This window comes from Mustela putorius, unplaced genomic scaffold (genome assembly GCF_011764305.1).
Source record: "Mustela putorius furo isolate JIRA1106 unplaced genomic scaffold, ASM1176430v1.1 tig00003983_pilon_pilon_pilon, whole genome shotgun sequence".
Taxonomy (NCBI): domain Eukaryota; kingdom Metazoa; phylum Chordata; class Mammalia; order Carnivora; family Mustelidae; genus Mustela; species Mustela putorius.
In genome coordinates this window covers 981,094-1,004,872 of record NW_025422123.1, presented here as the reverse complement: position 1 = coordinate 1,004,872, position 23,779 = coordinate 981,094, and the positions used below count along the sequence as shown (strand labels likewise).

At 38.4% G+C, this 23,779-nt stretch overlaps 1 protein-coding gene across 2 annotated transcripts in view; it reads right to left on the bottom strand.

Moving 5' to 3' along the window:
- Positions 1-867: 867 nt before the first annotated feature.
- Positions 868-23,779, bottom strand: part of MAN1A1 (mannosidase alpha class 1A member 1) — a 163,698-nt gene continuing 140,786 nt past the window's right edge. For both annotated transcript variants that reach the window (XM_004740101.2, XM_045071262.1), the window contains exons 9-13: positions 17,167-17,282; positions 11,748-11,967; positions 10,775-10,947; positions 1,398-1,513; positions 868-1,013 (exon numbers count right to left, since the gene is read on the bottom strand). In XM_004740101.2, the coding sequence (XP_004740158.1) occupies positions 887-1,013; positions 1,398-1,513; positions 10,775-10,947; positions 11,748-11,967; positions 17,167-17,282 (752 nt within the window). In that variant the 3' untranslated portion in view covers positions 868-886. The remainder of the gene's footprint in view (positions 1,014-1,397; positions 1,514-10,774; positions 10,948-11,747; positions 11,968-17,166; positions 17,283-23,779) is intronic.

Genomic DNA, 23,779 nt, shown 5'->3' with positions numbered 1-23,779 from the left:
CTTTAGAGAGACTGAATTTCTTCATATGCTCAGTTAAAAGCAAAAGCTAACACATTACAAGTTATATTGTTTTCTTTCAAAAATATAATTCAGTAATAGCAGAGCTCTGCAAAACTTGAAAGCTCCATTCGTGTGGTAGGGGATGGAAGAAATTAACCAGGACATGATCCAGAAATGACACAGGGCATGTAAAGTAAAATTTGAGAACTAATTCACAAATTAGGAAACACTAATATAATTAACCAACAAAAATATACTGTGGTTCCAATGAAATGAGGTCAACATGAGATGATCCTTTGGGATGACATTCTAATTTGAATTACAATGTGAGTGAAGTATTTTAGAAGACATTCTATCAAATAATGATAGACCCGCATAAAGAGGCTGTCTTTCACAGTTATAAGATCTGTCTCTGGTGGATAGACAAACCAGATTAACATAAAATTGAAAAGGAAAAAGCTTTTTTAATATTTAATTTATTATTATGGCTTTTTGCAACATGGCAAAACATTACAGCTTAAAGCAGACGTCATCTCCTCATAGAGGAGGAAAAAGTTTTGCAGTCAAATCGAAATTGTAATTAAGAGGTCACTGGTATACCATTCTATTCAGTGTAATAAAAATGATGTACCTTCATGAACTCCAGAGATTACTTAAGAAAAAGTAAAAACCTGTGATCCACTGACTGAATAATAAAGGTTATGATAAGGAATTTAGGTCCATCTATGCCTATGATAATAAACATAAAAGACTGCAAAACAATTTTAGAACTTAGAATAATCACAGACCTATTGATAAAAATTAATCATGTGCCTGAACACCAGAAAAGGAATTATTAAGGTATGCAGTGAAGGGAATGGAGCAGAGTAAAATATAAAATGTCTTTTTATTTTTCATTGACTTCAACTTCCTTTTTATTCGTACAGAGTATAGGGAGAAGATGTGCCTCGGTATTGAAGACCCAGTGTTCCAGCGGAAGGAGATCATCATCCGAAAATATTAAGTACAAGTATCTGGAGAGAGAAACATGAGTATATGAGGCCCAGGAGACTGTCAGGCAGTGATAGCATAAAGACACAGCCATGTCTCCACTCATCTTATGGAGAATCACGGACAGCCTTCAGGAATTGCAAAACCCTGAGGCGATACAGTCACTACTGCGGAATGAAGAAGCTGCCCTGTGCTTGGGTGTTAGTGTAGGAACGCCGGCAGAGGAGTCCCCAGGCATCAGACATACAATGACTGGAAACACAGGCACAATCATTGCCATGCATGGAGAAAGACCTTTTGAAGCAGTCAAACTTGCTGTTATTTGACTATGCTCCTGATAAAGGCAACTGTAAGGAAGATCTGACCAGGTACCCCAGCCACATATTTTTGGAAGCTGTTTTACTTACTTTAGTGTCTCTGCCAGGAAGAAACTCTGCTGCACGTCATCGTAACTCTCGTGTCTCTGATAAACATCCCTTAGGCCTGAATAGCCTCCGTTCACTCGGCAGTGATTTTCCAGGGCCTATGTTACAAGGAAGAGGGGGAAGAAGAAAACAAATTTCAATAAATTGCTTGTCACCAATTTTTATCATGAAACTGCCAAATTGAAATAAAAAGTTGAATGATACACATGGAAGAGTTTTAGGCAAAAATTAAAAAAAAAAAACACAAAATTCAAATGCATATAAAGTATGAAAAGTTAGGCTGCCTGGGTGGCTCAGTTGGTTGTGTCTCCTTTGCCTCAGGTCATGATCCCAGGGTCCTGGTATCGGGTCCCACATTGGGCTCCCTGCTCAGCAGGGAGGTTGTTTCTCCCTCTGTGCTTTCCTACCTCTCTCTCAAATAAATAAATAAAATCTTTAAAAAAAATAAAGGATGGAAAGTTAAAGACTATACAGACAATATATCAATATATCTCAACTAATTAGAAACGCTTCTACATTTAATTATGAAATAATTTTTCAGTGATATATATTTATTTTTTTTAATAATTTCCTCCTGTGGTCTAGAGCAGGGTTTATCAAACTAGGGATGGCAGGCTAAAACCAATCTGCTGTTCATTTTGTAAATAAAATGTTAACTGAACCATGGCCATGCTCATTTGTATACATATTGTCTGTGGCTCCTGTTTCATTACAATGGCAGAGTTGACTGCAGGCAAACCTTGGGGACATTGTGGTTTTGGTTCCAGTCCACTGCAATAAGTGAATATAGTGATAAAGTGAGGCAGGTGAATATTTTGGTTTCTCAGTGCCACAACAGTTGACAGTTTCTTTAACAAATGATTTCTCTGCAGCACACAATGCTGTTTGGTGGCACTCTACCCATGGTAGCACCTCTTTCAAAATTGGAGTCAATCCTCTCAAACTTGCGGCTGCTCTCTCAACTAAGTTTATGCAATACTCAAATCTCGGTGGTCATTTCAACAATCTTCATAGCATCTTCAAGAAACCATTCTTTGCTCATCCAGAAAAAGCAATTCACCATCTGTTTTAAGTTTTATCATGAGATTTGGCAATTCAGTCATATCTTTTAATTTTAGTTCTCTAGTTATTTCCACCACATCTGCAGTTACTTCCTCCTCTGAAGTCTTGAACTCCTCAAAGTCATCTGTGAGGGTAGGTATCAGCTTCTTTTAAAGCCCTGCTAATGTTGATATTTTGACCTCTTCTATAAATGATGAATGTTCTTGATGGCCTCTAGAATGGTGGTTCTACCACCATTGAATACCACAAGGTTTTCAATGGACTTTGCCCAGATTCATCAGAGGAATCACTATGTATGGCAGCTATAGCCTTATAAAATGTATTTCCTAAATGCTTAAAGTCAAAATGCTCCTTGACTGGTGGGCTGCAGCATGGATGCTCTGTTAGCAGGCATGAAAACATTCATCTCATTGTCCATCCCCATCACAGCTCTCGGTTGATGGGGTACACTGTCAATGAGCAGTCATATTTTGAAAGGAATTTTTTTTTTTTTCTGAGCAGTAGGTCTCAACAGCAGGCTTAAAATATTCAGGAAACCATACCATCAACACGTGAGTTGTTACCCAGGCTTTGTTGTTCCATTTATAGAGCACAGGCAGAGTAGATTTAGCATAATTCTTAGAGCCCCTAGATTTTTGAAATGATAAATGAGCACTGCCTTCAACTTCAAGTCACCAGCTACATTAACCCCTAACAAGTGAGTCGGCCTGTCTTTTGAAGCTTTGAAGCCAGGCATAGACTTCTCTCCAGTTATGAAAGTCCTAGATGGTATATTCTTCCAGTAGAAGGTCATTTCATTTATATTGAAAATCTGTTGTGTAGTGCAGCTATTTCATTAACGATCTTCTCTAGATCTTCTGGAGGACTTGCTACAGCTTCTATGTCAGCACTTGCTCCTTCACCTTGACCTTTGATGTTATGGAGATGGCTTCTTTCCTTAAACATCTCTTCACAAACCAACATCTTTTGTTCTGCAGATTCCTTGCCTCTCTCAGCCTTCACAAAATTGACCAGAGTCAGGGACTTGCTCTGGATTGTGCTGTGGCTTAACAGAATGTTGTGGCTGGTTTGATTTTCTATTCAGACTACTAATCGTTCCCCCTATCAGCATACTGCTTTCTTATCATTCCTGTGTTCACTGAGGCAGCACTTTTAATTTCCTTCAAGAACTTCTCCTTTGCACTTACAATGTGGCTGTTTGGCACAAGAGTCCTAGCTTTTTGGCCTTTCTTGGCTTTTGACATGCTTTCCTCGCTAAACTTAATCATTTCTAGCTTCTGATTTAAATTTCAAGATGTATGACTCTTCCTTTCACCTGAACACTTAGAGGCCACTGTGGGGCTAGTAACTGGCTTAATGCCAGTATTGCTGTATTTCAGGAAATAGAAAGGCTCCAGGAGAGGGAGAGAAATGAGGGAACAACTAGTCAGTGGAAGCATCAGAACACATTTATCGATCAAGTTCTCTGTCTTAGCAGGGTGCAGTTTTTTGGCCCACCATAACAATTACCATAACATCAAATATCACAGATCACACATCACCATAACAAATGTAGTAGTATTGAAAAAGTTTTAAATATTGTTAGAATTACCAAAATGTGACACAGAGATATGAAGCAAGTAAACGCTGTTGGAAAAATGGCACCGACTAGACTTGTTTGACACGGGGTTGTCACAAACTTTCAATTTGTAAAAAAAGAACAGCAACAACAAAACAGTATGTGCACAGCACAATAAAGCAAATACAGTAAAATGAGGTATGCCTATAGTTGCATATGATTCCCAGGCCCACTTCCCTCTGGCTCTTACAGAAGTTTATTGAACCTCGATCTAGAGAGACTGTTAATATCAAATGGGAATAAAACCCAATAAAGGGGCACCTGGGTGGCTCAGTGGTTAAAGCCTCTTCCTTCGGCTCAGGTCATGATCCCAGGGTACCGGGATTGAGCTCTGTATAAGGCTCTCTCCTCAGCCTGCTTCCTCCTCTCTCTCTCTGCCTGCCTCTCTGTCAAATAAAACAAAAACAAAAACAAAAAAATCCCCAATAATGAAGAAAGTGTACTGGACCCAAAACAGCTGCTACTAGATAAGATACCCAGAGTATCTTATTTTGTAAACAGTGATGGTGGAGTACTAATTAGTGATATTGGTGACAGATATCAAAGAAGAAAATGGAAAGCGGTGAAAAAAAAAATGTGGCTGATATCTATTTCTAAAAAATGTTTTCTTTTCTTTGGTATGGAATGGAAGAAAATGGGATGACTCCACTTCTTAACTGTCTAGAGAGAAATAATCCTACATTCCTGAACTTCTCTGACTATAATGAGTATTTGGAAAAGAGATGGGTTGGGCAGTGTGAGAATGAAAATTTACTTAACAACCTAAAAACTTGCAGGCTACATGAATAAAGAAAATATCTCATGATTAGGTACTTTTAAAAAGTCAGTGGGAAAATAAGATCAACTTAAAAACTGCTCTGATTATATTCTCTGTTGCAGACAACAAACCAAGCAGGCGGAAGCCTGCAGAAATGAACTTCCAGGCCCTATTATTTTTTCCTTCCTTCCTTTTTCGGACAGAAGTTCTTTTTGATTAAAAAGTCAAATACCGGATTCATTGGAGTAGGCCAAAGATTATTTGTAAAAAAGTAAAAAAAAAAAAAAAAAAAAACCCGGGATTTAGAAGAAATGGATGTTTGTTGTTATGGGACATAATTAAATCCTACTTTCAGACATTTCCCAAAAAAGGTTTTAACAACAAAACTTTTTCTTGCTTTCTTCCCTTGAAGTTCTTTGGTGATACGCTAATGAGAAGACCATGCATGATAAATGGCTACTCCTCTCTCCCACAGAAATTTCTATAAGTTCCTTCTTTGTTCGTTTGTTTCTTTCTTTTCTTAAGATTTTATTTATTTATTTTACAGAAAGAGAGGGGAGAGATCACAAGGAGGCAGAGGCAGACAGAGAGAGGAGGGGAAGCAGGCTCCCCGCTGAGCAGAGAGCCCGATGCGAGACTCGATTCCAGGACTCTGAGATCATGACCTGAGCCGAAGGCAGCGGCTAAACCCACTGAGCTGCCCAGGCGCCTCCTTCTTTCAATTATAGGGAAAGAATTGTTTTGTGGGGTGGACAATGCCCAGCTGTTTTCCGCTCACTTCAGCTCACCCTCATTTTTTTTCTTGCTCAGTCCTAACGTGGTGAGCCATAAAGTGCCCAGAACACATTCTAAAATCTCAGAAGAGGGGGCTGAATCCTGGCCCTAGACTCCTTAACTGGGGCCTCAGATGTTCCCTGACCCAGGCAGCTTCCCTTTGTTTATCACGGGGTTGTCGTGAGAATAAAACAAGATGAAGACACACTTCGCAGTGTGACAGGGACCTTTCAGAGGTTTAGAGAGGCCCAGCTACTTTCACTTTTTGAGGTTTTTGGCAAAAAAAAAAAAAAAAAAAAATAAGGGTGAGGAATGCCAAAGATGCTTTTTTAATTTATTTTTTACTTTTGAAAAATGAAAATGAAAATGAAAAACCATCATGTCAAATCTAAATTTTAAAACTTTAGGATTATGAAGCTGGGGATAAGCAGCCCACCCGGGCACCCATCCCAGGCCCCTGGCTTTACAGTATCTCGACAGTGGGAGCAGTCATGTATTTATGCTGTAGTCTGATTAGGACATTATTTTACTGCAATTTGTTCTTGGGACTCTCAGACTCTAGGCATAGGGACCACCTCGATTTTACGTAGATGTTTACATTATTAGCGACCATATGTGGCTGGGGTGTGCTAATAGCAGAGAAAAGAAAAACAGGAAAATGTTTACAGTTAGCTGGAACTCTAAACAAACCCAGACCACAAGTGACTGCACCTCTTTAGGGGGAGGAAGGGAAGAGCAGAGCAAGCAGCATGAATTAAACCGTAAGTCAGAAGGGAGAGAAAAACATTGTCTTATCTTGAGGTTAAACAGGTTAGACAAACCGCTGATCCAGGGAGATTTCCAAGAAATTGGAACAATGCTAGGGAACAATGCTCAAAGTAGGGCTGAATGGGTGAGTTGGGCCTGAGCTCATTCATAGAACCTAGCAAAACAGACATATCAAAGAGCCTGCCAATAGGGATCAAGCCTCGGAGGGGAGAAGCAGGAACTGGGAAGACAAGTCTCTTTCTGAGAGCCAGAATGTCCATATGGCAAAGGTCAGATTTAGGAGACTGTGTGAAAAAAGAAGGAAAAAAAAGTCCCTCTATAAGGCTTATTATCTGCTATGGACCAGGGGAGACATCACATAATCCATACATACACATGTATCGACATTGTATAATCCATATTTACCAACACATATATGAATACGTAGGCATAATTTATAGTAGAGCTTTAACAGAATATTATACATAAGAGGGAGGAATTGAACGAAGTTTCCATGACATTACTGAGAAGATGCGAAAGAACTATGAGGTAAATGTTATTTTTACCAAGTAGATTCACGAGTGTGTGAACATCTGTGATTAACGGATTGTTGGTAACCTGTGGAGAAGTTCCTAGTACTATATGCTGGCTTACATAATTTCATATCTTGTTCGACTTTATGATTGTTCAGTGTTGCTACTCAGAAATTTAGCTAAGATGTGGAAAGCAGGCTTCTCTAGTGTATCAGTGGAAGAATGCTGGAAAGGGATGCCTCGTTAGAAGACAGGGAGATGACTGACAAATACTTTGCAAATAGCAAGTATGGGTGAACACAAGGACGAAACAAAGTCGATGTGTTGATAGGAACTAATATAGTTGCTAATATCATTTGACCGCAATTTTGATGTAAGCCAGGGGTTTTTACAATCTACCAAAAAAACAAGTTGGACCACCAACTGTGGGAAGTAACACTCAGAAGAGAGGTTATTGAGTCACACTGTTCAGCCCTGAGAGACCACACGTGTCATGAGGAGGGGGAGGGAAATGATGGATGAGGATGGAGCAGTGGACAGAATGTGCTGTCTTCAGGTAACTGAGAAGATGAAGTGTAGAAGAGAAAAGGGATTTTCTTCCCCTGGGACCCCCAGAATACAAAACACTGTAAATTCTGGTTTCAAAAGAAGTAACTTTTTAACACTTGCAGCCATTAAAAAATGGAATTACTCTATTAGTAGTATATATAGATATTTTTAAAGATTTTATTTATTTATTTGACAGAGAGACAGCAAGAGAGGGTGCCCAAGCAAGGGGAGTAGGAGAGGGAGAAGCGGGCTTCCTGGCTGGGCAGGGAGCCCGATGCAGGACTCAATCCCAGGACCCTGGGATCATGAGCCGAGCCAAAGGCAGATGCCTAACAACTGAGCCACGCAGGTGCCCCAGTAGTATATTCTTTTTTAGAACTACAAAGTCCTTGAACTAATGAGGAAAAGCCATCTGGCAAAGATGCTACAAGGAGGTCTTGACTTTGAGTGGAAGGCTAGTCTATGTGATTTTGAAGATATACTCCTGTGTTTTAGTTTGGGTTCCCCTAAAATTGGAGCATGAGACAAGGGTCAGATGCTGAAGGTTTTTAAGGGAGGAGGTATCAGGAAGGGAATGAGCAGAGCAAGTGAATGGGGGATGGGAGAAGAGCCTGTGAAATGCACCGAGCAGGTGACAGCTGTGGGCCATGAAGGCTGCCTCCTACTGAAAACCCTGAGGAACGACACAGAACACATCTCAGTTATTCTGCAAAAGGGAAAGACTGGGCTAGCTGTTCATCAACTCTAAAACCTCACTGGTTCAGGACTGCCCTCCGGGGACTTAACACTCCCGTTTCCCTGACCACAGCCAGCTGCCTAGGAAGAAGCTCAGAGCTGAGGTAGCTGAGAAGCTACCTCAGCTCTGAGCGGGTTGGAGGGGGGAATGCAGGGAAGCGGTCCTTGCAGCTGTAGTTGAAACAAAGGAGGGCCGAGGGGATGTCACACAAGGGAAAAGAGAGCCACCACCCTACCTCTGTTGAGCATTTTGTGGTTTAAAAAATACAAGCGTCGCAGTACTCTCCCTTCCCCACTATACCTGAAGCACTGGTGGCAAAAAGTGAGGGAGGGGTTTGGGGGTGTCTATGTTGGGCACAGGGAGACAATCTTACATCATATCCTACACTAGAAGTTAACAGAAGACAAAAATCAGTACACAAAAAGACAAAAATGCTAACCCCTAAACCAATTTATTACCCCACAAACAAGCACGCTCCCCTGAAGAACCAAGCAAACCAAAGTTTCCCATCCACAGGCCACAGAGATTTACTCATTTCCACTCTTGCATCAGTTTTCTGTCATACATTTTTCACATTTTAACATCTCTAAAATTGGCATGTCATAATTTAATTGGTAGTGTAGTACTTTCTTAGTGGTATACAAAATAATGATGTTTCTTATCAATTAGGGTGTTTTACACTTGATGAAATACCTTATTCCTGATATTTTCAATATAAACTGATATTTGCAAGGTGTCTATTAGCCTTAATTATTTTGCTGTCCTATTAAAAATGAAAATAATTTCCTATCACCAAAGCTTAGATGAACCTCAAATTTTATACATGTTTTCAGAGGAGAAAACATAAATTTATAGAAACTGGAATTACCAATGACTAAACATAATTAGAAAACTTCACAAGAAATAAAAGACAAAAAGAGGCCTAAAGAATTGTTATTACTTAAAATGACTAATGACTAGTGATAAGGCACACGCTACACGAAGAGGGTAATAAGCAAGATTCATCTACGGCTTCCTAAGATATTAGTTATAACTCACACAAAGGCAATCTGTTCATTTTAGATTTCCTGAGAAGTTATTTCTAATGGTCAGGTTTTAAAGACAGCTAATTTTGTAACAGTGAGTATAATTAAAGTGTTGGCTTGTTCTTATCTCCTCAGTACTCCAACACAATTCCTTCCAGAATGATAGCTCTTAAAATTAACATTATTTGATGCACATTCTAGAACGTGCAGCTACTGGGCACCAGCACATTGTGTTCACCAGATTAGTTTGGGAAGACGATATGCCTTGTTCTCTAGGATGAGACCTAAGGGGTGATGGAGACCATTCGAACAGCGCATTGGATAGTCAGAAAGTTTATAGATATTCAGAGAAACCTGAGATCAGTGAACGAATATTATTGCATAAAGTAGTTCTTTTATGGGTTCTTTCTAAAAGTTAGACCTAAGTAACTAATTTACTCTGTGAAAGAATTTCAATCTAAAATGAAACAGTACCGGAAGACAGAAAACAGAAAATCTTACGCATGTGCTCTTAGGAAAACAAAACCTAATGACCAAGAGACTGATTTCTCATACTTGCCAGATTTACAGAAAACTGGTAATATTGGGATGATAGGGAGTTGGCCAGGGGTTGCCTTATATCAACCACTTGGGAAGTTTTACTTATGGTTTTCAGACAAATAAACGAGAAATGACCCAGGTTGGGCTGGTCTCACAAAATAGCTCAGTTGAGCTTTATTTGTATGACTGGATTGCTTTGCCTGCTCAGGGAATTCTCAGAGCTGGTCCCCATTTGTTTCTTATTTTAACAGCCTACGTTAACTGAATTCTCTCTTCTTTACATTCCCTGTCCATAAATACAGCTTACCTCGAATGTTCAACAAACTTACCTGTAGTCTGCTGAACTGCTATTCCTCTGCTGTTTTTGAATAGACTCTTCTTTTCGGACAATTTTGAGTTCACCTCAGTTTACTTTTTTATTTAGATTTAATGTCTAAGTGCAAGCATCTGTTTTCATTTCAATACCCAAAGATTCATTAAAAAAACCAATGTAGTGGTTTCTTGAAACAGACAACAGGCGGGGGTAATTACCCCAAGTTGTCAGTAACTGTGGAATTCAGTGATCATTATTTCTATGGCTGTGGGAACTTAATTTTATAAGATGCCTTTCTTGATATCTCCTCCAGTATCAAAATAGGTATATTAATATCGCTGTTACCTAAAGCAAAGCTGATGCCAGGAATGTAGAAGAACAACTGAAAACATTCATACTTGAATTGGGAAAAAATCTGATTAAAGCTTCAAATATCAGGATTGCCTGGGTTGCTCAGTCAGCTGAGTGGCTGACTCCTGATTTCAGTTCAGTTTGTGATCAGGGTCATGAGATCGACCCCACTGGGCTCTGTGACAGGCATGGAACCTGCTTAAGATTCTCTCACTCCCCCTCTCCCTGTGCGCCCACCCTCCTCCAAAGCTTTAAAAATCATAGAAAAACTGATATGTTAAATTTATAGAAATCACTGAGCATTTTTTCCTGAGACATTTATGTCTAAGAAATGTAAACAAATTAAAACATCACCTCTACGGCTTCCCAGGCCCATTTCCTGTACTTTGGATCATGAGTTAGTCGCCACATGTACATGTAAGTCTCAACCACCTCTGGTCGTAGGATGTAGTACTTTTCATTTTGCCTCGTAGCAATGGCTTCAACGCCGCCATCAAACCTGAAAGCTTCTGGTCCCAGTTTCATATCTAAAGGGCGTGCGAGGGTGACAAGGGTTATTGTCTTAGACACTGCTCAGTTCTACAGCTTAAATGAAACTAGAAAGTACTCTATAACATTCAAGAGAGATGCCAAAACAATCATTGTAAGGAATGGTTATAAACATCCTATAATAAACAAAATTCAATATACTTTTAAAATACAGTCATCTGAGAGTCCTTTTTAGAACATTGCCATGATCTGTTATTTCTTTCATTTAACCACCATTTACTAAGTGTCCCCCAGGAGGGTACAAGGCACTACAACACCCCTCATTAGTTAGCTGGAAAACAAGTGGTTGAGAATTCTATATCATTATATCATGAAAGGCTATTTAATCTTTGTTATTCAAACTCCTGCTTTATAAGAAGGGAGCCAGACTCTATTTCATGGAGGTACTGAAAAGATTAATAACGGTTTATAAAATACTAAGTTTCTTTTGCACCTGAGACAGAGATTCTTACCCCATGTTTTTACCTAAAGCAGGGTCAATAAATTAGACTTGCTTAACCCTGTATGGCTTCAATTCCTGTTCCTTGAGAAAACTAAGGGTAGATATTTTTATGTAGAAAAGCAGTGCTTCTTGAAGTAAAAAAAAAAAAAATATATATATATATATATATATATATATATATATATATAAAACTCATTTATAATGTTCATCATGAGCTTCTACTTTCACGAGGCACAGTGGATATTCTTTTAATGGCAGCAGTGACAATGTTCCTTATGGAACAAAATAAAAGCCTGTGGGAATAGATTGAAAAGGAAGAGAATCACAGGTACTCACAGGTGCGATTGTAAGACTCATAACAGGTTCGGGCAATTTCAGCCCCAAGCTGCAGGTAGTGCTGGGTCAGGCCTGCGGGAGCGTCGTCAGCCCCAAGTGCAAACATGCCCCCAGCAAAGCAGGTCAAGTGGCCCATCTTGTGTTCCAGGAGGCCCCCTTTCCACTCTGCGATGTAAGTCAGCCCCGTACTAGACTTGCGGATCAAGTGAGTCTCGATAGCCTGCAAATCAAACTTATTCTCAACATTTTAAAGTCTCTTCCAAATTTATACTAAAAACGCTGTCAACACTAAGGGAGAAAAAGGATAAAGCATCACTCACAGTTTGAGTTTGGGACCATCAATGTGATTTGACCTGAAATTTTTGTTATTGCTGTCTATATTCCATCCTTAGTCTCTGCCTTAATAGTCTAGTTAGTTAGGATTATCAGGGCTGGGCCAGCCCACTTGGTTTTGCCTGCTTCTGTGACCAAACATTTGTAGTCCTCAGACCGCAAACACTGTCCCCTTCTCAAAGACAGGCCACTGGTGTAGAGGAAACAGTTAATGCATTTCCATTTTCGCAATGGAGCAAAAACACAAGCACAAGTCCCACTGTGGATGAAGAACAGAGCTCATCTGCGTATAAAGTCAGGGATCATTTCTATAGTTTATCATAAAGTCTGGGGGTGAGGGAGTGTTGCCCCGCCTTTGGCTCTCCTGGGCTCAGAGCTCAGAGGGTGGCCAACTGAGGCGGAAAGGTGTGCCATTCTTAAGTCCAATTGCTTGGCCCCAAATTTCAACTCTGACACTATTTGTGAACTTGTTGGGTAATTTGTTTGCTGTATCCCTAAATGTCAGTATTCTTAACCATGAAAGAATAGTAGGGTATAGTAGTATCCCCTAATAGGGGATAGTAGTATCTTCTGGGAAAACTCTGCAACATCTAGTTTATGAAGCCATCAATACTGTGACCAGCACCTGATAAGGTTCATTTATCATCATCATTCACACCTCCATTGTAGTAACACTTGAATTAAGTTCCTCCCTAATAATTTCATTAAAAAGCACATTAGTATATAATAAGGGGGAAAAAGACACATAAAAAGATACTCATCATCACTTATCATCAAGGAAATGCACAAGCAAAACTATAATATCACCTCACACCTGTCAGGATGGCTAAAATCAATAACACAAGAAGCAACATGTGTTGTTAAGAATGTGGAGAAAAAAGGACCCCTCTTGCACTGTTGGCAGGAATGCAAACTGGTGCAGCTACTCTGGAAAACAGTGTGGAGGTTCCTCAAAAAGTTAAAAATTGAGCTATCTTATGATCCAACAATCACACTACTGGGTATTTACCTGAAGAATACAAAACCGCTAATTCAAAGGGATACGTGCATCTGTACACTTAGAGCAGCACTATTTGCAAGAGCCAAGACATGGAAACAGCCCGAGTATCCACTGACTGATGAATGGATAAAGAAGATTGAATAATGGAGTATTATTCAGGCATAAAAAAGAATGAAATCTTGCCATTGCAACTATATGGATGGAGCTAGAGAGGATAATGAGAAGTGAAATAAGAGAAATAAAAGAAATAAGAGAATGATTTCAGTCACATGTGGAATTTAAGGAACAAAGTAAGTACAGGGAAAAAAAAACGAGAGAGACAAACCAAGAAACAAACTCTTCCTTACAGACAACAAACTGACGGCTACCGGAGGGGAGGGAAGACGGCTGCAATGAGGATGGGGATTAAGGTGGCCCCTGTCATGGGCACAGGGTGATGTCTGGAAGTGTTGCATCATTCTACTGTACACCTGAACCAAATACAAAACTGTATGTTAACTAACTGGAGTTAAAATAAAAACTTAAAAAAATAATAAAGGTCTGTAAATTGGGGATAGATGATGTTTACAAAAATGATTTGTAAAATGTCTTTTATTTTTTGCTCTAGGACTATTGATACTCTTTACCATAGACAGAAAATAATATAAGCCTTATATTGTAAAAAACAAAAATGAAATATAACTGTTTGGAATTACTGACTTTGAAATTACTATAATAGGGAATGTTTCTTTCCCCTCCCAATTACTTCATAGAAGAAAAAGAGCTATGACCATGTGTATACCTGTTATAGCATTATAAAAAAAAAGAGAGAGTTTTTAAGGAAGCACATTTGGGCATAGTAGACACAGACAAAACTTGTGATAGAAAAGAATGAATGAAAATGAATGAATACATAGACGGATAACACCTTTTCTACTTTTATTGGAAATAAACAATTGAAACCAAGATGGTAAGAAATAAATGAACACACTACTGCGCTCACTAACCGTGGTTAGCTAATTTTACTGATGGTCTAGTTATTACATTAATATTTCTTTCTAATTTAACTGAACACTTATTTACACTTCTCATAGTACAAACTGCAATAAAGTTCTTCAAGCAGATACTTGTTCATCACCCAAGAAATTATTCTTTCTATATGGCAAAAGTTACAGCTTTTGAGCATGGACTAGAAAACCATTATTATCCTGTTATGGATCCTGAATAAAGTACTCTATTATTTTTGGCATGATTCTGCCCAAGCTGTTACCTCTCAAAATAAACTACAATGATGTTCCAAGACCTTCAAAGCGATGTTTGTGTGACAGTAGGAAAGCGTAAATAAATATAAAGGAGGAAAAAATAGTCTTCAGTGTTTCTAAAAAATGCGTTAAATCTGCAGAGAATTGATGAGGAAAAAAGAATATCATGTATTTTGTGATTTTAGCCATCCATATTTGAAAAAAAATTAGTTTAATGAAAGCTTTAGAAACCTAAATGTCTAATACGTCATGTACTCTGGTATCATTTACTCCAGGGGACTCTTGGTAGAATAAACATCCACCACAGTGGATTCTTCTCCACACTGGAGAAGAACATAACAGCCAGTTGAAAGCTCAAGGTATTTTGTTATTAGAACAATCAAAGAAAAGAGACCATGCTGGGATTAAATGCTTTCCAAAGTCTAGTTGAAGCTAAAAATGAAAAGCTGTATCTCCAGTAACTCAACTGTCTAGGAGCATAAAGTGTGAGATCCTCTCCTTAGTAAGAATGTTTTTTGTTTGTTTGTTTTTATTTTTTTTTTTTAAGTACAGCTTAGCAGAAAGAAACTTTGCTATGTGAGACATGGTCACTTCTCAAAGCAGAAATTTAATTGTTCTAGCTTTGCTTTCCAAGTTGAAAACACAATGGCTTCAGAATGTTTTAATTATTAAGAGAAACAGGAAACACTTTACTTCATTTGTTCTTCATGGATTTTTCTGTCAATGGTTTATCTAAATACGATATGTTAAAAGCTGTGTGAGTATGATTCTAGAAACTGGGGGGAAATATTTCGAAGAACATTTTAAAGTTGCTTTTCTTAGAACATCAAGATCTTAGGGGGCCACTTTAATGGTAGAATAATTAAAATATCTGCTAGGATAGCAATGAAAAAAATGATAACAGAAACTATGTTGTTTGGAGAATTCCCTAGCTTAAAACTTGAAACCTCATAGGAATGAAGAAAAACAAACCTAGCAGAGGCCATGTGGATTATATCCTAGTTTGTTTTTTATGTTCATCATGTGCCTTAATTAAGGCTGTGCTAAATGAAAGCTAATGTACTAACTAAGGCCTTCTAGTGCCTATTTGTGAAGTGGTAAAGAGTTCTATCTCCTGTACTTAGTGATGCTTCTTACTGACCTTGGGCGGGAATCACAGTACTATTCAATCTGGCCAACCAGAGCACAGCAAGTTGCATTTATATTTAAATATTTTATTTATTTATTGGACAGACAGAGATCCCAAGTAGGCAGAGAGGCAGGCAGAGAGTGAGGGGGGAAACAGGCTCCCCGCTGAGCAGAGAGCCCGACGTGGGGCTCAATTCCAGGACCCTGAAATCATGACCTGAGCTGAAGGCAGAGGCTTTAACCCACCGAGCCACCCAGGCGCCCTGCATTTATATTTAAATGAATAAACTGGACCATGTCTAAATTACCCAGACCTCCTCTCAGGGAGACAAATTTTAGAACAGTGGCTATTGTTACTGGGGAGTTACAAATTTCCACTCCCTCCATGAATTAATATTCTCAACTACAAAAAAAAAAAATTCTAAATAGTCAATAAAAGAGTCATTTTTCTGATTTAGCCATAATTTCATAATATTATTTGAGATGCCTTGATAATATAAAAAAATGAGTCATCATATAAATACTTATCAATCACAAAGTTACTTGGTTCTGCTAAAAAATTTGTTTCTGAAAAGTTGGGTGTGAGTTCAAGTATTTTATACAAAATATTATTTTTTTGCTTTATTTACTTTCAAATTTTATTTTTATTTTTGATTGAAGCTTACATTTGCTTAAGGCTTAGTTTACTCTTACGCTGGCCACCTCCTATATATTTTGCTAAGTAATTTCTAACTTATTTTTACTGACTTATTGCATATAAAGAACACTTGAATGTAGTATGGAAATTCTTGTTCACAAATAAATCCACAGTTGTGTGGGAAAAAGAGACAAGTGCTGACACAAATTTTAGTTTGAATTGTGGTTCCAAACTCAAAATTTCTGAGGTTCCGTTCTCTTATCTAAAAAGTCAAGTAAAAAATATCTAAGCTATCGTGAGGAGACAAATACTTCACATAAAGTACCTAACACACTACTTAGCTCACAGTAAACAATTCAACACATACATGTTCCCTCTCATTCCTCCTCTGTTATAAAGGATCATAGGAAACTATTAATGAGTTCAGAGTTTTTTTTTTTTTTTTAAAGATTTTATTTATTTATTTGACAGAGAGAGATCACAGGTAGGCAGAGAGGCAGGCAGAGAGAGAGAGGAGGAAGCAGGCTCCCCACTGAGCAGAGACCCCGATGTGGGACTCGATCCCAGGACCCTGAGATCATGACCTGAGCCGAAGGCAGCGGCTTAACCCACTGAGCCACCCAGGTGCCCCGAGTTCAGAGTTTTATTTGAGAGCACTGTCTATTTATCTCTGGAGATAAGTTTACTTCAAATGGAGGTAGCCATTAGGAATGTCTGTCATCCTGGGCAATTTTAACTTTGTCAATTTCCAGAATATAAATTTAAGATTTGTTCCTCCCCATGACTTTAATTGTGATTCTAAGCATGGAACTCATACTCCTTGAAGAAAAATACCTCTTTCTTAGATATGTGAATCTTTACTGAGGTGTGAAGCACATAAAACACTTTCAGCTGCTCTGTTAGAACTCAACACATCAAGGGGGATTACTGTTGTTATAATTACATTAGCAGACACTGAACTGAGCCTAACTGGAGATATTTTGTAACCCACTTGTGTAGTATTCCATTTCCCATTAAAGACTGATTAATATGCAAAAGGTAAGTTAGTTTAGTGGCAAAGATGATTAAATATTGGTTTACCTGAACAGCATCAAAATACATCTTCTTAGCTTCTAGATCTGTCTTGTCAGACATTAACCACGCCTTGAGCAAATATTCATAAAAGCTGTCTCCGAGTCCTCCGACTGATACATGATCTGCAAAGAGAAGAAAATGAATTTTAGAGTGATTGAGGCTTTAACTCAGATAATGCAGCAAAATCACATTAGTAACTAGGATGCAAAACCCTACGTCAACTGCAACTCAATGTTACATTTAAATTCCAACAAATCTCCTGTTTTCAGGAAGATGTTCTGAAACAAGCAGATGTGCCGTTAACTAATGCGATATACTCTAAATAATTACCAGGCTAGCTTTGTAAACACAGAGATAAAAAATATATAATCAACCCTAATTCCAAAAATCGGTTTTTCTAGTTAAAAACCACCAAATTAAAGTGTTTCACAGCATATATTCAGATAGATTTTGATTGCTTTAGCACTCAAAAACATAAACTATGTCAAATGCTATGAGTATTAGCAAACCTTGAAGAGAACTGGCTTGCAATAAAGCAGGAAACTCCTTAGCTTCTTGTGATTATTATTTGATGGGATTTCCAGTGTTACCAATCTATATGGTCAACATCCTTGGGGGAGGCTGGTAAGAAAGATGACAGGCAGGAGATACGTCCTTCCTAATACACTATTTCTACAATTTACCCCCCACTGCCATTTACTACACCAGATCCACTACATATAGTGCCAACAATCACATAATTTGTACGATAGGTATCCTTATTAAAAGTGAAAAGTGAGGCTGAGTGACGCTAAAGATGACACCAATGGTAAAGGCCATCTGATCCCACAGCGCACACAGAATCTCAATTTGGAACTGCTTACTCTCTACCATGTAACACTGAATGTATTCTTCTGCCTACTTCTTGAATTAATTCTTTAATTTCTCAAGCATATCTACCTACAAAAACAGAGACATAACCTGTCTGAAATATCATTCTCAGAACTCCATAGAGTTTGAGCACTACTAAGACAGCCTGATTTTGGAAATTTGCATTTTAAATTCATAACTCAAAATGAATTTTATGTATCTATTTTTTTTTTAAATAAGTCCTTTGTTGACTCTGTCACATAAAAGTAAATCCATTTTTATAAAACTATCGAGACAATTTTCTCCTGATACCTCCCCAACAACTCCCCTTGGAGGTTTATATGGGGACCTATAATGGAACAGGTTAAAACTGAATTCATTCTGTTCCTTCACAACCTTACCTTCTGCCTTTGGTCCCTGTCTCACCAAGTGGCACCATCATCCTCCCAACCTTGTGAGTTAGTCATCAGAGAGTTATTCTTTATTTCTCTCTCCTGCCCCCATGGCTAATGAGCTAGTGAGCTCTACTCATTTCACCTCCTTTACATCTCTTGAATCTGTCCCCTATTCTGTCCTCATCAATACGATCCTGGATGAAGCTACCAATATTTCCTGCTTCCTCTGCAGTGGCCAATTATCTGGCCTTCTGTACTCGGATAGCCTGTAGCTATTTACATTAAAATTAATTAAAATAAAATAAAAACAATTCAGTTCCTCAGTCATATTGTGCTCAAAAGCTACATGTGGCCTTTGGTGACTGTACTGGAAGGGGAAGATATGGAACATTGCCATCATCACATAGAGTTCTAATGACAATGCCACTGCAATCTATTTCCCCATGAAAACCAATGTAACCCCTTACCATGTGAACCAGATCATCCTAATTGGAAGCCTTCAATGACAAAGACTCAAATCCTAGGTGTTTGGAGACTGGGTGGTCTCCATCTTCCCCGTGTCACCATCAGTCCTGCTCTATTGCTTTCTACCTTTTTGCCAAATGGCTCTTCTTCTGGCCCCTCAAAATAAGCAGGGTAATTTACACTTCAGGCACCCTACAGGCATTGTTTTCTTTGCCCAAAGTGCATGCCCTACCTCCTTTCCCCTTCACTTAATAATTCTTCCTCATACTTCCTATCTAGGATTAAATGCTGCCTCCTCAAAGATGCTTTCCCTGACCTCCTAATAACACATTTTTTGATAGCACATGTCTACCACACTTTGCAACTTCCTAAAATGGTGGAATTTTTTCCTCTGTCTCCTCTATAAGATCATGATCCAGGAGGACAGGGACTAGACCTATTATGTTTCCTGGTCCACATCAGCCCCTGAAAGTAGCTTTCATATAGCAAGTAACTGAAAAGGATAAATTCTTGTAAGTCAGTCTTAATAAGGACTACTCCCATTCAAGCTAGAAGGGCTATATTTTTAAGTAGTGAAAAATGAATTTTTATTATTACAGGAAGTCCAGTTTTAACTTTAATGTAAAATTAATGTTTTACACCTGTAAGGCTGGTTCTTAAAACAGCAGTTTGAAGTGACCTTTGCAATTTCCTAAATAAATTACCACAGAAACCTCTGACATTTACAAACTAAATACACTAAGTACTATCTCATCAATAACAAGCCCTGCTGTTATAAACATGATTGCAGGAGACAAATGCAAGTGATGCATGGTAAAGCAAATCACTGTCCAGTTACTGTCAAAACAACAAGGACTAAATGAAGTAATAGGAAATGATGGCCGTGATCCAGACATGCCCTTCAGAGTTAAAGCAATGGGAATTGAAAGCTAACAGCCAGAAGCAGCTTCATTTTCTTCCTCCTTGGGTTATGATTCTATAATGGTTGGAAGAAGCAAGTTTGGGCATTTGGTGATTTTTAAAAAAGGAAAAAGGGTTACATAATAATACATTTGCTTGAATTAATTTTAGCAAATGCCAGTTAATTTTTAAAAAAGATTTTATTTATTTATTTGACAGAGAGAGTGAGCGAGCACAAGCAGGGGGAGCACCAGGGAGACGGAGAAGCAGGCTCCCCACTCAGCAGGGAGCCCTATGTGGGGCTTCATCCCAGGACCCTAGCTAGCATAATGACCTGAGCCAAAGGCACACACTTCACCGACTGAGCCACCCAGGTGCCCAATTTCCTATACTTTTATTTCCTACCTATAAATTTTTCAGATTTGGAAAGAATGAAAATAAAAGAACACAGAGAAGAAACAAGAACAAGTCTTTTTGATAACCTAGCATATCACTCACTATGCTTCTCTAGGCCTGGAGGACTATTTGCGTTGGCAACAGAGTCCTGTGTAAATATTTAGTGGGTGTGAGAGAGAACATGCCTGATTTTATCAGCAGGAAAGGACCTCCTCCTTCTTCAAAGAACGTATATGGTGTTTTTATGCCCAAATATTCTAAAGTTAATGTGTACTACAGTCACTCAAATATTATGCCCTTCTCTATAGAAGGCAATTCACTTTCCTTCCCAAGAGGAATAGGTCCCATAAAAGGATTCTTAATACTTAAGAGATAAAAGTAGCAAAAGAATCAAGACAAAATGGATTAAACGCTCAGCATCTTTATTTTTTATTTTGTATATTTCATTTGAACCTGAACTTCTCCAAGCATTCCCTCAATGATGCTAGTGATGCTATATGTATATTAATGTTGTTATATTAATCAAAGAAGAATGGGCACCTGGGTGGCTCAGCTGGTTAAGTGTCTGCCTTCTGCTCATTCATGATCCCAGAGTCCCAGGATCGAGTCCCACATGGGGCTCCCTGCTCAGCGAGGAGTCTGCTTCTCCCTCTAACTCTGCTCACGCTCCCTCTACCTCTCTCTCAATTAGATAAAATCTTAAAAAAAAAAAAAAAAAAGAAGAATGATAATTGTTTTGCCTATAGACATGGAGTCCCACATCTGGCCTCAGCAGTTGCAAGATCTCTTTATATTATCAGTGAGCAGGACCTGTGGCTGCCTCTCAGCCACAACTGAGGAGTAGAGAATAAACAGAACCATTATTAAAAGCAGAGGCAGAAAGATAGATTGGGTACGGAGTGCATGAATACTCAAAAAATTCACTCATTCTTAAGTAAGTAACACTTAGTAGTGCAAGATACAGTGTGCTGGGTTAAGAATTATCACTGAGACAAAGTCACTGGCCTCAAAAGTTTTGGATCCGTAGGAAGATGGGGATGTACATGAATCATTTTGAAAAAGATAACAATAGACAAATCCAAAGTGCAGGGGAGGAAAAGGGCGAGTGGAGGATGAGTGGGTGCTCACAAATTCCAACCAGGGTCTTGAAGAAGCAGGTCCCCCAGAAGAAAGGGCAACTCAGCAGTAGTAGTCAGAGGAGAGGAAAAAGAGCTGCAGACATAGCACAAACCAAGACCTGGATGCGACCAAGTGGGCCCTGCTTAAAGAATGAAAAGATAAGTGTGTCTCCTTTGTGGCTGGAACACAGGATTGGGGTCGGGGGAGGGGCAGACATGAGAGTCATCAACCCTATTTGTTTGCCATCAAGAAATTGGCCCACGAGCAATCCAAATATAACGGTCCCTTCGTACCAGGGAAAATGGCCAAATACACAGTATACTGGTAACCCAGAAGGTGAAACTGGGCTGTTGTAGTACAACTGATATTTTCTGTCCCTCTTTATAATGACGTCTAGATCCTAAATCACAAGAAGAAAACAGTTGGTCATGGAGAATTTGTTTTCAATTTTTAAAATCATTCATGAGAAGGAAAATGCTAAAAATGTCTGTCCTTTTAGAGAATCTTATCTGGTCTTTGTACTCAGAAAGCTACTCAAGTTGTATTTTATCTCAAATACTCTTAATGGTTCTCAAACTTTTAAATCTCAGTACTCTTTACACTCTTAAAAATGAATAAATGGGGGGGCACCTGGGTGGCTCAGTGAGTTGGGCCTCTGCCTTTGGCTCAGATCATGACCTCAGGGTCCTGGGATTGAGCCCTGCATTGGGCTCTCTGCTCTGGGGGGAGCTTGCTCCCTGCCCCCCGTCTGCCTCTCTGCCTACTTGTGATGTCTGTCTGTCAAATAAATAAATAAAATCTTAAAATCAAAAACAAACAAACAAAAAATGAATAAATCTCCTAAATACCTTGTTTATGTAAAATCTGTATTTACCATATTAGAAATGAAATTTAAAATATTTAAATTAAATTAAAATATTTTATTAACTTATAAGAATAATACAACCACTATAACATATTTTTCATAAGAACATGTTATATTTTACAACAAAAAAATTAGTTAAAAGACTGATACTGATTTACATTTTCACCAGTATTTTAAATTTCTGCTATACTAGAAGACAGTTGGATTTTCTATCTGCTGTATATTCAATCTATAGCCACTTGTCATTTTCGTGGAAATACATGAAGAAAATTCAGCCTCACACAGTTATACGATTGGAAAAGAAAGTATTTTAAGAGTCTCTTCAGATAATTATGGATATTTTTAATACTAAAACAAAACTTGACAAGCAGCTAACATTTTTTAAAGGTTGGTTGTAATGTGGAATTTGAAATCACATCAAAGAATTTTTGTTCTGTTACATTAAAATCCATTGGACTATCTTGCACTTTGAATGGATCTTTTTTCTCACCTGATTTTGTCATAGCATGTATCAGTCATTTGGAAAATACTAGTTTCCTCAATTATGCAGATCTTCCAAATGTTGACATAGTTCATTATATGATATAAAAAACCACATTGGTGAATATCATCATTAATTTCATCAGAAAAGGTTTTTTTTTTTTCCTTTTTTTTAAGAGTGTGGTTAGTGGCACAAGGAATGGTAGAGAGAGAGAATCTTAAGCAGGATCCCTGACAGGGACTTCAATCTCACGCCCCGGAGATCATGACCTGAGCCAAAATCAAGTTAGATGCTTAACCAACTGAGCCAGTCAGGTGCCCCAGGAAAGTCTTTAAGTATTGGTTAAAGGTGTTAAGGTCACAGTAGTATATACACATTTCTTAAAATTCTTAAATTTCTTAAAATTCTTAAAATTCTAATTTTCATTTAGGAATTCAAATTCTATCATTGGCATAGACAGTCAGTTTTCTTTGAAGTGACAGGCCTGTTTTTGAGAACAAGTCTACCAGTTACCCAAGTCCGAATAACCAAAGTTTGTCTTCAGTTGTCCTTTCAAGCACAAATGGTAATCCACACAGCAGTCATGGCTGGTTCAGCTTGCGATTCAAACAATCACACAAGTGCTTTTCTACAAGGCAGGCACTGTCTTTTCTTACTCAGCAAAGCAGTGGACTCAATGGTTGCGATTTACCAGCCTCAATTCATTTTCTTCATTAAAAATATTCATAAGTGAAACTGGCATCATTTTATTTCTTCTTGTCAGTGAGGAATAAAATTATTAGTTCTATCTGGCTCCTCTGCCATGGTTCCCACCATGGCCTCAATAGTTTTACCCACCACTGCTTTTGTAACACAAGTGCAAATGTCGACGCGGTGAAAAGGCAGAAAGCCTTAGTATTATTATAAAAGTAGCTTTGACCTCCTGGACACCCTGAATGGTCTCAGGGATGTGCCGTGATCTGCAGACCACACTTGGCTAAGTGGCAACCTTATGGTCTTATGGTCTCAAGAGCCAGGCCTTCCATAGCCATTACAAACATAGGTTTTAGCACAGTTTTTATTTTACTAAATTAATCTTTAAGAAAAGTACTTCTACAGTAACAGCGAGGCATATTCATCTAAGAATATAATTTTAAATATAAAGAAAAC